Below are 14,340 nucleotides of genomic sequence, written 5' to 3'. Positions count from 1 at the left end.
AATTATGGGTGAGCTTTGTTTTAATAATTATTTTTAACATTTAAAAAGGTAAAATGTATCTTCTAATAAATTTTCTATGTGAAATATATCCTACCTTAACAGTCAGAATAAAAAACCATGCAAGTTATCTTAAAAAAATACAGAACACCCCAAATTAGGGTAGTCATATAAAGCTTAGATTATCAGGGAAGGAGAAAAAAATTACTAGAAGGTTTTGAAGAAGCCGTTGAGTACAAGATCTTGACCCAGATGCCAGATGAGGAGAGCAGGGTTGGTCCCACCAGTGGGATGACTCCATGCAGAAGGCCTGGCCCACCAAAGAGGGTGGCAGAGGTGTGGTTGCTGGCCTTGGGGAGCCTGCTATGGAGCCTGCATTCACACCTCTTACTTAACCTTGAACACTTCCTTGTCATGCTTTTGGACTCTCCCTTTGCTCAGGAAACCCCCTCCAGATGCTCACTGGGTTGGCGCTTGCAGGTGGGGTGTGTTCCTCAAAGTTCCTGGAAGTGAGTTAGGGGAGGCTCAGTATAAACTAAGCAGCGTGTGCTAAAAGCTCCATAGGGCTACCTATGTCTCACACCTATGTCTCAATTCCTAATATTTATAACGCCTCCCACATTGATGTGGATGCTTCCCAAATCCTCAATGTAATTCTTGCTGTCTTGTTGACACAGTCTCTCCCCATGCTATGAAAATCTCTCTTCTGTGACTGGCTTTCTTCCTCCTTTAGAATACTTTGTTTGTCTGCCCTTAAATTCCCGCTCAGTTTTAAGCCCCTATTTTCACAGCTCTGATATGTGTGTATGGAGAATAATTCTCATGAGCCCATCATAGAGAACTGACATTCTTTTTCAGTGACAAGAAAAGCTTGTCTTTAAAAGAAGAGGAAAAGTCTAAAGTCATCAAAACAATGTAATATCCTGTGTGAAATGTTGCAGTCATGATGCCTTGTGGTTTGAGTCCCTTGATCATGTGCCCTGAGGGAAATAAGTTGGTGGTGGCTGTGGATGACGGAGACGCTCGGGGCTTTGGCAGGTGCATCTTCAATTTCCCTCACACTTTGGGCTCCTCGGGGAGGAGGGGCTGGAGCCCTGGCCCACCATTAGCACAATGATCCTCAGGCTGCTTCTGGCTCTCAACTTCTTCCCCTCAATTCAAGTAACAGGTAAACATTTTTGATTTCTTTCCTCCTCTCGGTTTTTCTTTCCAAGTCTTCGGTTGGCTTAGCTCATCTTAAATTTCAGATGACTTATGAAATGTGGACATTTGAAATGTAGTTTTGCTCTAACATGGCAGCCTGTTATTAAGAAACTCACCGATTCTCAGTCTACAGTATAATATTTTAACAAACATTCTTTGGAATTAAATAAGATTTATTTAGCTATTAATTGATAGTGTCCCAGGAAGCTATAAAAATTATGCTTTTTAAAAAACTTTAAGACAACAGCTATAAGTAGGTTGGTTCTGAAAGTTCTGGATTTAGACTGACAGGATTCATATCGCCAATCCATTTCTTACTAGCTAAGCTTAGACTAGGATGTGAGCTTTCTAAGCCTCAGTTTTCTTCTCTATAAATTGGAGATGGTAATAACCTTATCTCAAGGTCATTGGGGGGATAAAATGAAATAATCTGTGTGAAATGCTTAGTACAGTCAGAGCTTGGCTTGCAAGATGAATGTTAGTTGTAGTTACGATGTCTACTCAAATTGAATTGAGTGTGTCAAAATGAATTTTGGAGTGATTACAGAAGGCAGCACAATACAAATGCCAATAAATTACTTTCTTTTACAATTGGCTGAAATCTGTTATCTTAGATTAAAATCCCTTAAGTTCTAAATGATGATGAGGAGGACACACCTAACACCATTATAAAGGAATTCCATTTCAGATGAAGAGACCAAGGGGTTGGGATGTTAATTTGTCCAAGGATATACAGATATTAGTTATGGGAGGCAGGGTCTGAACCACCTTAATCTGACTCTTCAGCCTATGCCCTTGACCATGACATTATTCCACCTAATGTTATATGGTTTATAATTTCATAGCTCCAGATACATCCAGGGTTAAACCATCTTTGGAAAATCACCATTCCAAACAGAAAGACCTTGTTGCTTTGGTGGGCTGGAGACAGGTGTTTGTTTAACTTGTTCTCAGAGTTAGAGAAGTGTCTCACTTGACTCAAGATTTGTACTGATTAATGAGCACATTTAAATAAGAATAATAAGAAAATCTTCAATTTTCTTTCTCATTTATTTTGGGGGGTGTGGAGACTGTATTATTTGCTATTATTCTTAACATCATGTGCATGGGCTCCAAAGGATATAATTTCCCAACCAGCACAAGTGAAATAGTTACATATACACCCATCTATTTTCTTGCCTTCTGTGCCAGTGAGCACATTTATAAACTGCGTGTATTTATAAAAAGTACCCATTCAATGAAAGACATAAGCTGGTGAGCTAGGTTATGCCCCAGTATCTGGTGCCAAGCATTTAGAGCTACCAAATATATTTTAAAAGGATCTTTAAAATTTATTTTAAAAAAGGTCTTTAGACTCTATTTTTAAGGGATCTTTAAAATTTATTTTTAAAGATATTTAAATTTCTTAATTGATTACACAGTAAAGGATAGACAGAGTAGGCAGAAAAGAAAGAGAAGCTCATTCTCACAGAAACTATTAAGTATTTGTACACAGAATACTTTCCTGATGTGCTCTGTGGACATCCATCTGTCATTAACTCACTGAATCTCTTTTGAAGATATTTTTGTAAGACGCAAAGTTTTATATTTTTCCTTTAGAACATTTATTGAAAGGGAGGTAGCTAAAAACCCTGCTAAGGATACACACATGTGGGACCTTTGTTTTCTATTTTGAGATACATCTATATTGTGAATGCCAACTCACTCCCATAATAACTTTTAAGATTTGATGCTGAGTGGCCATCTAATGAAGTAGGAAAGGGGTAAAGAAGGCAATTTTGAAATGCTTCTCTCAGTAAGAAAACTTGAGATAAAATAACTACAACATACAAAAAATGCATGATCCATTCTAATCAATGGTGTAAAACCTGCCATATGCTCTTTGTCTCTCTGTATTTGCCCTCCATGAAGAAATTATAGATAAGGTAAAATTCTCTGGTCACAGTGTAATTGTCCTTCCTAGCATTAAGAGAGATTTCTGGTATGTCTGTGTTGAGGGGTGTGTGTGTGTGTGTGTGTGTGTGTGTGTATAGGAAGAACAGTATTACACTGTATGTTAACTAACTGGAATTTAAATAAAAACTTTTTTGAAAAAGAGAAAAATAAAAAGGAAGAACAGTCCTTTTTCCCACTAATTTAAAAATTCTAACTCACTGGCTTGCAACAAAGCTTAAAATAATGCTTATTCTATGAAGTTTCAACCTAACCTGAGTCTTCATGATTTTAATGATGCTGTAGAAAGATTTTTATGGCTAATTTAGACAGGTATAATTTAGGAAGCATGAGGAAATGTTCACTTAGACAATTCCTTTACTAAAGTTACATGTTTCCTACCAGATTTGAGTAATTGTGCAGTTGAGATCCACAAACTGAGAGGATTTTGTTGGATTTTCAGATATGAGTCCAGTTTAGAACTGTAGTTCTTTGAAAGGGAACCAGTTTGTGATTGATAATAGAAGGAGTGTGCATATAATGGACAGCATTGTTCATAGATTTTTCAGCCCATATTGGTTATTTTTCAGCAAGGCTAATCATCCAGTATGAAGATAAAAATCAGGACAATGCCACTTATTTTTCCACGAGAGGATTTTTCATTTCTCCCCAAACCTCAGCAAATAAACTGTCAAAATGGCCAATTCGAGCGTGATTGATTTCTCCAATGCTCTGCATTTCCCTTGGCGTGCACTTCTTTTTCTGAGAGAGGCACAGAAGGCAGGAAGATGGTTGGCATTTAATAAAAACTCATCAGCAAAGCAAGGTAATTAAAGACTCCATTTTTAGTTCAGCAAACGCCCCCTTTGAGGTAGTTGTTCATAATGGCAAGTAATTGACCTCTTACAGGGGAGCGTTGCCGTGAGTTTGGGTTTGGGAAAGTAAGAGAGAGAGACAGAGAGAGAGAGATGAGCATTGAAAAGGCAATGTAATCAGCAGATTGCCGTTATCTGCAATGACATCCACTGCATGGGAGACTCGTTGGTTTTTTTGACTGTTAAAAAATCAGCTGGATATTTTGTTATCTGAAGTAAATTCGATGGCCATTTCAAATGTATAGACATTGTTTAAGACAGGATATTACTTTCTATTTTTTTTAAAGGCAAGAACTTTTATAGCAAGGACCGTAAAATCAATATCAATATATCAATATCAAGAAATAGAATGAGTCATTTTCACAGACTGATTAGAAAGAGAAATGAATCTGTGATCGTAACTCTGAAGCTCTCACATTAAAACTTTTTTATGGGTGGGGTGGGAGTCTCATTGTCTTTTCTTAAGACTTAGACTGTCCTCCCTTTTATTATTTTTACTTTTTTTTAAAGATTTTATTTATTTGAGACACAGAGATAGATAGAGAGAGAGCGAGAGAGCAGGAGCAGGGGGAGAGGGAGAAGCAGGCTCCCCGCTGAGCCAGGAGCCCGATGAGGGGCTTGATCCCAGGACCCTGGGACCACGACCTGAGCCAAAGGCTGATGCTTAACCATCTGAGCCACGCAGGCGCCCCCTGTCCTCCCTTTTAATGTCTTCATTCTATTTTCATGAGTGGACAAATGCCACACGCCACATGACTACCATTCAGCTTTTACCATGTGTGGATATTTTCCTTCAAGTATTTCCCGTAGGCAGGGTGCTGACATTTACAAAATGAAAAGTTTTAGGCCACCAATACCCTAGAAGAAAATTCTGTTTGTGGTTTATCATCTCTAAAACAATAGCTCTTTATTAACTAGTATAGGCATCGATAAGGAGACACGATTGCAAACTTTCTTGTCCACATATCAGAGGGCCAAGCCATATTTCAAAGCACATTATTTTGCAGCAGGTCACTGAAAAGGATAAAATCTTTCATTTTTCCCTTTCATCTTGGTTAAATTTTTGCTTGCCTTTTTCTTCAAGAAATTTGTTACTTATGGAACTTTAAAGAGGCCGCTACTGTTCTTCTCAGTAGATGGTTTAGCTGAACTTCTGGAAAAAATGACATCTGGGTGGTTTTGTGACTGACTGACGGGGTCTCTGGTTTTTGAAGCTGTGTTAAGGAATCTGTGTCTCTTTTATGGTGATTTCTTGCCTCTTTTGGTCTTAACATGGCGTAGTCATAAAAAAAAAAATGGTACCCAGTGCTTTCAGACTGAGAACTGTTGCATGAGAATGGGTCCCTGAAGCTGGAGGGAAGGTAACCCAGGCTCCATGGAGAAGTGTTTGCAAAGCAGGTGTCTAACTTCTTGCCTGTTACTCTCATTTTGGTGACACTGAACATCAGAAGAGAGGAGCACTGGATGGGGTCAAGGGCTACTTGGTCATTTGTTAAAGGATGTGAACAAGAGAGTTTCGACTTCTTTGGCCTAGGTATTTCAATATTAAGGTGATAGGCATCTTGACTGAGTCTGTGTGTCACCATGCGGGTTACGTGTGTTTATGTTTTCGGTGCTGGATGAAAACCTGCACTGTGGTGGAGAATTTCTTACTTAATTTTGAGCTGCAACTTTATCTCTGCATCACCATTACCATCATCTTTTTCATTTGTCATCATCTTCATTATCTGTGGGACTCTGGTTGCCAAGGTAACTGTGTTAATGGTTCCTGATGGTGTCAGAAATGTCACCCACTCATAGTTCACTCTGACCTCTGATCTAATCAGGGGCCCTTTTCTGCAGTAACTAAGTGAACTTCATGGCTCACAATTCACCACGTAATGTATTGATTACGGCAGGAATTCCTGTTCATCACCCACTCATTCATACAAGAATCTGCATTATTGACATGTCTTACATTGTAACAATGACATAGATCCCCTTGTTAGGAACGTAGGTGGGGTGTTTGTTTGTTTGTTTGTTTTTTTACACTTGCTGAGAAGGTAGAGGGTTGTGCTTTTCATTGCTTAGGGATACTTTACAGATGATGAAGTGTCAGAACACTGCTGTGGCTGTGTCTGCAGCTTCCATGTAACCTGATGACTTTCTTTGATATTGAACACTACTACTAATAAGGCTACATAATTTAAGACCATTTTTAGGAATATTGGGTCCAGAAGGGTTCCATTTCTGATCCACAGACTCTGTCCCATAGACACTGGGTGAAAATGGGCACACATGAGAAGAATGTTTCCTTTTACTGAAGCTTCTCAGGGGGACTAAAACAGGGTGTTACTAGGTTACTGTTCTCTAAAATACTGGGTTCCTGTTTTATAAATTGCCTCCTTCTTCTTACACTTTAGCAAGACAGGTCTTCATTCATGTGCTCATTTGATAGGTATTTATTAACATCTTCTAGGTGCTATTCTAGGTTCTATGAGTGATACAAAAACCCAATTTGAGCTTCAAAGAAGTAAAAACGAGAATTGTGAGATCTTTCTAGAATTTTTTTTCTTTCAGTTTAGCATCATTGTGAATGATTCTCTGTAGTAATTTATTTTATGGCAAACAGTTATAAGCAGCAGCATCCATAGAACTGGTGAGTTCAACCACAGACATTTAGAGATGGGCAAGAACTTAGGTATCTCTCAAGCTATTGAAAAGGAGGTTGTGTTGACAGCTCCTTGAGGATGCTAATAGAAAGGTGATTTTGCAATGTTTCCCGGCATGTTTTGGATGATCTAAGGCTGAACCCCTCTTGCTTATCCAATCAACCTTCTTTCACACCCTAATATAAGATCCTCAAACCCCAAATTGCAGCTTTCTTCACAGTCTCACCTCCCTGCCCTCTGCGTTTATGACCTTTCTGATGTTATAGCCCTCCTGGAATTCCCTCTCTCCCCCTTTTCACCTATCCAAATCCTACTCATCTTTCACTTTATGACTACAGTGCAAGATTCACCTCTTTTGAGGAAGCTCTCCCTGGGTATTCAGTCTTTATTATGGATTTGTAAGAGGAGTTCCAATGGGAGTATAACTCAATCTAACGAAGATTTGTTAAACCTCTGTTATATTTTAATCTCAATTGGAGTCTGAAGGAATATAAAAAGAGGAAAAGAAGTATAAGGACTGACTTGTGTAATTAACCAAGTTCTCTCTGCTTCCACAGACTTTTTGATCCAGTTGAGAAGACCATACATGACACGATATAGCAGCGGGAAACAGATAACTAACTCTTGGCTACTTCCCCTGCTCTTTCATGGCTTAATGACTTTGCATACATTATGCTTGTAATCTGAAATGTCCCCTACACTTCTCACTTGAAGAAGCCTTCTCCGAGACCCTAAATCGCAAAGTGAAGGACTTCCTTCCTTCTCAGGGTTCCCAAAATGGTTATTGTGCATTGATGCATCTGTTTTTCCCCCCAGACTGTGAGCTCTTTGCAGGCAGGATTATGTCTTATTCATCATTATGACTTCACAGCACGGTGAAGTTATAACTTATTCCAGCACAGTGCTGGAAGCACTGTGTTGAAGAAGAAAATGAATGAGTTAGTACTAAAATGAGGAAGCATAACATCAATATTCTGGTAAGATTAATATGGAATAGTAAGCATTTATGGGAATTGAACTGGACATTAAAGCTAGATATGATTTGAATGGATGATGTTATTAATAATAATTGCTAGCTAATACTTATTTTGCACTTATAATGTGCCAGGCACTGTTCTCCCTGGCTTTCCCTATATTAAATCACGTATTCTTTCCTGAAATCCTTTGAAATGGTTGCTATGATTATCTTATCTGTAAGAGGAAACTGAACGATGGAGCAAATAGAGCCAACTTGCCTATGGTCACACAGCTAGTAAGTGAGTAAATCCAGACACCTGCTCCAGGATTCATATTCTTACGAATTCCATGTTACTTCAGGAGGGAGAAGCAATACAAGTAAAGAAATTAAACCAGGAATATTGTTCTGTGTTCTTGGCCAGAACTGAATGTGTGGAGGCGTGGAAAGGTAGGGTAGAATCAGGTCAAACCAAGGACTGAACACTGATACCCCAAGTTCGGACTTCATTTTCAAGGCATTGTGATGCAGCTGGAAGCTTTTGGAAGCAAGATGGTCTAGAATGTATAGAGACTAATGGCAAGGAGATCACGTTGTAACACTCTGCCACTTTGCCAGGAGGAGGGGTAGTAGATTAGAATTTGGGTAGCAAATGTGGGAACAGCAAGAAGTAACTATTTTGAAGGATGCTTGAAAAGTAAAATTCCAGGATGTAGTGCTTGGTTTGTGAAAGAGAGAGAGGGATCAAGAATGATGTCAAGGTTTTTGGCTTAATAGAGGAATGGTGGTATTACCACCTGAAATCAAGATGTTGTGCAACTGAGTTTTGGGGCAAAATAATGTTTAGTTTTAGACACATTGAATTTGAAGTAAAGGCTTGAAATGGCAGAAAAATGTCCAGTATAAGCCTGAAGCTATGGGATCTGGGTAGAAGAAAATATCTAGGAATCCTCATCTTAGGAGTAAGGCTGATGTCATGGAAATGGATGGCTAGTAGAAATGAGAGAGTATAACTAGAAAAGCAGAGAGTTGAACTAAATCTGGAAAATTGCTCTGGTTAGGAGTCAGCTAAAGAGATGATGAACCAGTGAAGGAGACAGAATGTGTTTAGAGAGATAAGAGGAGAAAGAGCCTTGATAGAACATCACTAAAGCCAAAGGAGGAAAGAATTTCAAAAAGAGACAGTGCTTAATGGCATTAATTATATAAGGGAAGAAGTGATTAGTGGCCTGGGAAGGCTATTGGTTATGACTCAAAGCAGGCCAGTTGAGACTTTTGAGCTTAGACAGAATGGTGGGGAAAGAAGATAAGACTTCAAAAGGTCAAGAAAAAGTGGAGAACAGAATAGAGACAGCAGAAAGAGAGGAAATTGCTAGGTAAAGTGAAGACAGTTAGGAATTTCTATCACTTATAATGTTCACCATTTCTTGTATGTAATAAGTATTTGCAAACTGAGTGACTTCATTATGTTTGAGATGTGGGAGGAATTCCAAGTGCTGTTCTTGAGTGAGTGTGTGTGCGTGTGTGTGTGTGTGTGTTTGTGTGTCTAGTGTTGAAGGGGTGGAGGGGAGAGAGGGCCATTAGGAAATAAAAGAGGAGGAGGGAGAAAAATAAAGAACAGAGGCAGTTTTCACCAGGAGATGGGGAGAGAGATTTGGAGCACAGAGGATGGGAGTATTAGAGAGAGGAGGACAAATCTCTAAGAAGAATGGGAAGGAAGAGAAGAGATTTATAGGGGCAGAGATATAATGTTAGGATGGAGCAGGGGTAGATGAATGATTACATGCTGGCATCTGATATTAAAAAGTTTTATTTAAAATATATATATATTTCATTCTCTCAGAACAGGCTTTAGTATTAAACCTATATCAACAAGGGCCACAGGATAATACGTACCTTGACTTTGAAGACTTAGCCCATCTCTATTTTAAATTTGCTTGAGCCTTCAAAAATGTACAATATGGCTTGGCTTGGCCTCAGCTCATGGCTGAAACAAGAGGGTCACAGGTTCAGATCAATCCTGCCCAAAATCATGGGCAGGGCTCTAGTTTCCAGTCAGGAAAGTTAATCTCAGGATCTCCCTGTGTTTTTTGGATCAAGGATATTGCTGCTTGCCCTTGGCTTTGGAGAGGCCATGTCTGTTTTTCTACCCCCAATTCCCTCCCCCCCTTTTTTCCCCAAACTTAAAAGCTAAAGTCACTGATTTCTCAAGGTAGGGGGGATGTGATTAGGAGTTTTAGTCTGTTGAAATGTGACAAAACTTTTCTAGGCCTTCTTTTCCTCGTCTGATATGTGAGGGGGTTGGACTTGAAGACATCTCAGGTCTGTTTATGGTTTAAAAATGCTTCTTACGTGGAATAAAAATGCTGGCTTTTATCAGTTTTAACAAGACAATTCAAGTTGTCTCAAGTTTTCAAACTTCCAAGTCATGACATTTGCCTAGAAGATTCTGTATGTGTCAAGGTGGCCCTGAGCAGGCTCTTTGGAGATGTAAGATTGAATTATTGTCATACTGTTTATGTAGAAAGCTATAAAGCCCCAGTTACTTACTATTTGGATTACAGGTGACCTTTTAGGGTAATAAAATTGGATATTTGGGAGTGGTTTGGCAGCTTTCATATAAGGTGCTCTGCCTTGTCGGCCTCTTAGATTATCCTTCTAGCATTAGGGGCTGAGAGGACAATTGTAGACCTTTGAATTGTAGGGGCTGGGTCACATCACACCCATTTACGTTGCTTTGTGTTTAGGAAGTTTCGGTTCTAGAGTGCTTACACCCTGCATTGCTGGGCAGTGTCTCTGAGCATTAGGGATGGATAATACAGGCAGTGGGTTTAGGCAGGTTTGATATTAACTGTCATCCTAATACAGATGACATTCTGATATACACATCTATCTTTGACTTTTTTGAGCTCTAGTCCAACACACCTAACTCCTGGACCTTTCCTTCGGGATGCCTTACCCACCCCTCAAACCCAGTGTGTCAAAAACTGAACCCAACAGCTTTTCTCCAAACAAATGTTCTCTCTTTACTTGCTTAATTTTGTCAACAATGCCTCTGCTTTCATCCTCACCCAGCCCACGAACTCGATGATTTCTGATTCTTGTTCACCATCAGTGAGCACAACCAAGTACCCATTCCTCGTCTGTCCTTTGCATCCCAGCTACCTCCTCTGCACCTCAGGCACTGTGAGCTCACATCAAAGCTATTGCAACAGCCTCCCCATTGGTCTCTGCCTCCGCTCTACCCTCTCTCTAGTGAGTGCACTCTGCACTACTGTGCTAACCTTCCCCAAGGGGCACTTACCACCCTATTCTCAACTCAGGTGTCTTCAATGTCTCCTGTTGCCTTCCTAGTAAAATCCATGTGCCTTTTCTTGGCATTAAAAGCTCTTCATGATTGGTATCAGCCGTCTTTACCTATTTCCCCTTTATGTAAATGGATGCTCTGCTGGTCCCCAATAAACTTTTATACTAAAAGCTATTTCCGGGGCGCCTGGGTGGCTCAGTTGGTTAAGCAACTGTCTTCAGCTCAGGTCATGATCCTGGAGTCCTGGGATCGAGTCCCACATCGGGCTCCCTGCTCAGCAGGGGGTCTGCTTCTCCCTCTGCCCTCTTCTCTCTCGTGCTCTCTCTCATTCTCGCTCTCTCAAATAAATAAAATCTTAAAACAAAAAATAAAAGCTATTTCCTTCATCTTAGCCTGTCTAAATTTGCCCCCAACTGCATGGCCCAGCTAAAGGCCAGTTTGTCTGCATAAAAGCCTCCAAAATCATCTTGTCTGGAAACAAGGCCTCTTTTATATGACTGTTGTGACAAGGCTCATGGACCATATATGGCTTTGGAGTATAGCTAATTGTGTACTTACCTTAGGATTTCACCTAGAAGAGGCTGTATCTTTTACATCTTCCATCTCCCAAGAACCTAGTACAGTTGGTTCTATTATTTATTTACTGGATAAATGCATGACTTTGTCATGGCAGAAGTCAGAATACCAAAGAATTTTCCAACACATGGAAATTTCTTTTCAGAAAGTATTCATTGATCATTCTGGTAATTTTTCTCTCCATAATTAATGACTAGGTACTCAACTGGGACTTTTTGCTACTGAACTACTTGATCTCTGAGTTACTGTCTGACAGTTGCATGAAGCACAATAGTTTTTTAAAAGGACAAGAACAGATGTCCTCTACACTATAGTATCTTCCTGTGGACAAACATAGATGAGGGTGAAACATGGAGCTCAGAATGGTGCTTGTTGAGTAAATATATTAATTAAGTTTCCATTTCTATTTTTATTGCTATCTATAATCATTTGCATTTGTTTGAACTAAGGTCTCTAGATTTTGAATAAAAATCACCCTTTCAAGAAGAATAAATGTGCTTGTTCGAACTGATAGTTGTACACAGTCTTGGGCAGGTTTGGTCCCATGGTCTATTTCTCTGAACAAAGTCATTGCATCTGCTGTGGTGGCCTCCTCTACACGATTCCCTTTCCTTCTGGCTCTGGTAACCTCATCCTGCTCATGCCCTTTTAGACCTAAGGGTGGTCATAACTCTGCTGCCATGAGTTACGGTTTCTAGCATTTGCCTTGTGGTTCCACACCCTTGCCAACAGTCCTTTTATAAATACACCTTCCTCCTATTGCCCAATTTTGAGTGTGCCATTTGTTTTCTGCTGGGATCCTGAATGAGACCACATATATGTATATACCACATGCTTTTTCAAAGCCCTTTTTTGGGGGGCGGTGCTTTCCTTAAATCTTTATTCCTTGTGAAATTGGGGAGAGTTTCAAGATGACAGCCATTAGAAAACTAGATGGAATGACCACAAAGTTATTTCGAAAATGTAATGTGTGTTACTCCCCCCCCCCCATTTTATCATTAATTTCAGAGAGTCTGGAGCCATTTAAGGTATGCTAGGCCATTCATTGCTTTGTTTTTATCTTCCTATTAGCTCAAAGAAGATGGTGAAAGTCTGATGAGTGTTTTGTACTCCTCTTTCTCACATCTGTATGAGGCCGAGCCACCAGCCAGAGTTACCAGAGCCACAGACAGAGGAAAGAGCCACTTTCCTCCCAGAAAGCACAGTTGGTCTCACAGGTTCCTGAGCAAACACTGGATTGGCCTGTGAGCAAGCCTGCCCCTTATGGAGCCCAGAAAGGAGCAAGTGGTCAGATGGCCACGTGTTGAAGGGTATCCTAGGCCTGAATAGGAAATGTACTCAGAGGAAAGTTACAGTAACTTCACCAGCTCTGTGGTCAGGAGGGAGGTGCTCTATGCCAAGGAAACCAGCGTCACCTTCACAGTGTGTTCGCAAACACCACAGGGCAAGATGGTTGAAAATAGAAAGCTTTCATTTTCTCTGGTTACTGCCTGACATGTTAAATTCTGTTCAGTCAGAATTTTAAAAAAGGAAACGACGTGATTAGGATCTTACAATCCGATTTTTAAGCTGCAAAAGGAACTGATTGTGATGTGCAGAGATGGAACCCAGTAAAGTTCTTAAGAGGTTCCGAAAGAAAGTCACATTGCTAATTAAAGACCTATCATATCTCCTTTTACTGCTTCCTTAACGTCTCAATGCAAATGTCAGTCTTGAGTGTTGTCTACTCCACTCTCTGGTTCACTAACCTCTAGGTGCCTGTCTTTTCTCTATGGTGCTATGATAGAGAAAAGGAAAGATGGCATATCATAAATTAAATGTGATAAACATACGTGATTTACAAAGGTCCTGAGGTTAAGAATTTGCCCAGTGAGGTTTAGACTGAAAAGTGACTTTATGTACTGACTAATGTTCATGTTCAAAGTGTTTTGTACACACTTGGGCAAGCTGAAATAGAAGAGCTGAGATGGCATAATTGTTGGTTGTGGATCTGAAATAATTTATAAGAGGCATTTCATGTGATGATATTGTCTGTAGGCCTTATCTGGGATCCATTTATAACCTTCAGGAAGTCTCTGAAATCATAAGCAAAAGTTTTGTACACATGCATTACAGCCAAAGAAATTTTGGAAACATAGTTTTTGTAAACACGACCATGAAATCAAGTGTATCTGCTGACTACACAAAGTTGGTTTTCTGAATAGAACATTCATGATTTCAAACATTATTCCTAGAAACATAAATAAATAGCTCTTCCATTATTTGTGTGGCCTTGCTTAAAAAAATTACTTTTCTTGTTTTCTACTGTCTCTGCTATAAAATAAGGTTTTGGCTTAGGTCACCTCCAAGGTTCCTTCCAGCTGAACACTTTTTGTAGGATGGTACTCCAGCAAAATGGTGGAGAAAATCGAATTTTAACTTAGTTTTGTCCTGATTCCACTCCATTTACTCCCCTACTCAATGGTATTTTCCTAACTCTCTCTTCTAATACCATCCAATTATCTGTCCAACTTTGAGAAGATCACTGAAATTGTGTTGAAATTTTGATGCAACCTAATAGAGGGAAAGAATAATAGATTAGAAATGAAGCATGAGCCAAGTTGTAAAGGTCACTTGTCCTATAAACTTGGGCAACTTGTTTGACCTTTTTTTTTTTTTTTTAAAGATTTTATTTATTTATTTGAGAGAGCGAATGAGAGACAGAGAGCATGAGAGGGAGGAGGGTCAGAGGGAGAAGCAGACTCCCTGCTGAGCAGGGAGCCCGATGCGGGACTCGATCCCGGGACTCCAGGATCATGACCTGAGCCGAAGGCAGTCGCTTAACCAACTGAGCCACCCAGGCGC

The 14,340-nt window shown here is 39.8% G+C and overlaps 1 protein-coding gene across 2 annotated transcripts in view; it reads left to right on the top strand.

Annotated features, from left to right (window-relative positions):
• Nucleotides 1–928: 928 nt before the first annotated feature.
• CD28 (CD28 molecule) overlaps nt 929–14,340 on the top strand; it is a 32,123-nt gene continuing 18,711 nt past the window's right edge. Inside the window, exons 1-2 of one of the 2 annotated variants that reach the window (XM_081813822.1) lie at nt 929–1,031; nt 5,358–5,368. In XM_081813822.1, coding sequence (XP_081669948.1) covers nt 941–1,031; nt 5,358–5,368 — 102 coding nt within the window. In that variant the 5' untranslated portion in view covers nt 929–940. Of the gene's footprint in view, nt 1,166–5,357; nt 5,369–14,340 lie in introns of both variants that reach the window. The other variant, XM_081813821.1, reaches the window with a different exon arrangement.

This window comes from Leptonychotes weddellii, chromosome 3 (assembly GCF_054177405.1).
Source record: "Leptonychotes weddellii isolate Sample4059 chromosome 3, ASM5417740v2, whole genome shotgun sequence".
NCBI classification, from domain to species: domain Eukaryota; kingdom Metazoa; phylum Chordata; class Mammalia; order Carnivora; family Phocidae; genus Leptonychotes; species Leptonychotes weddellii.
Note: the sequence above shows the minus strand (reverse complement) of the source record. Positions and strands in the feature narration are given on the sequence as shown.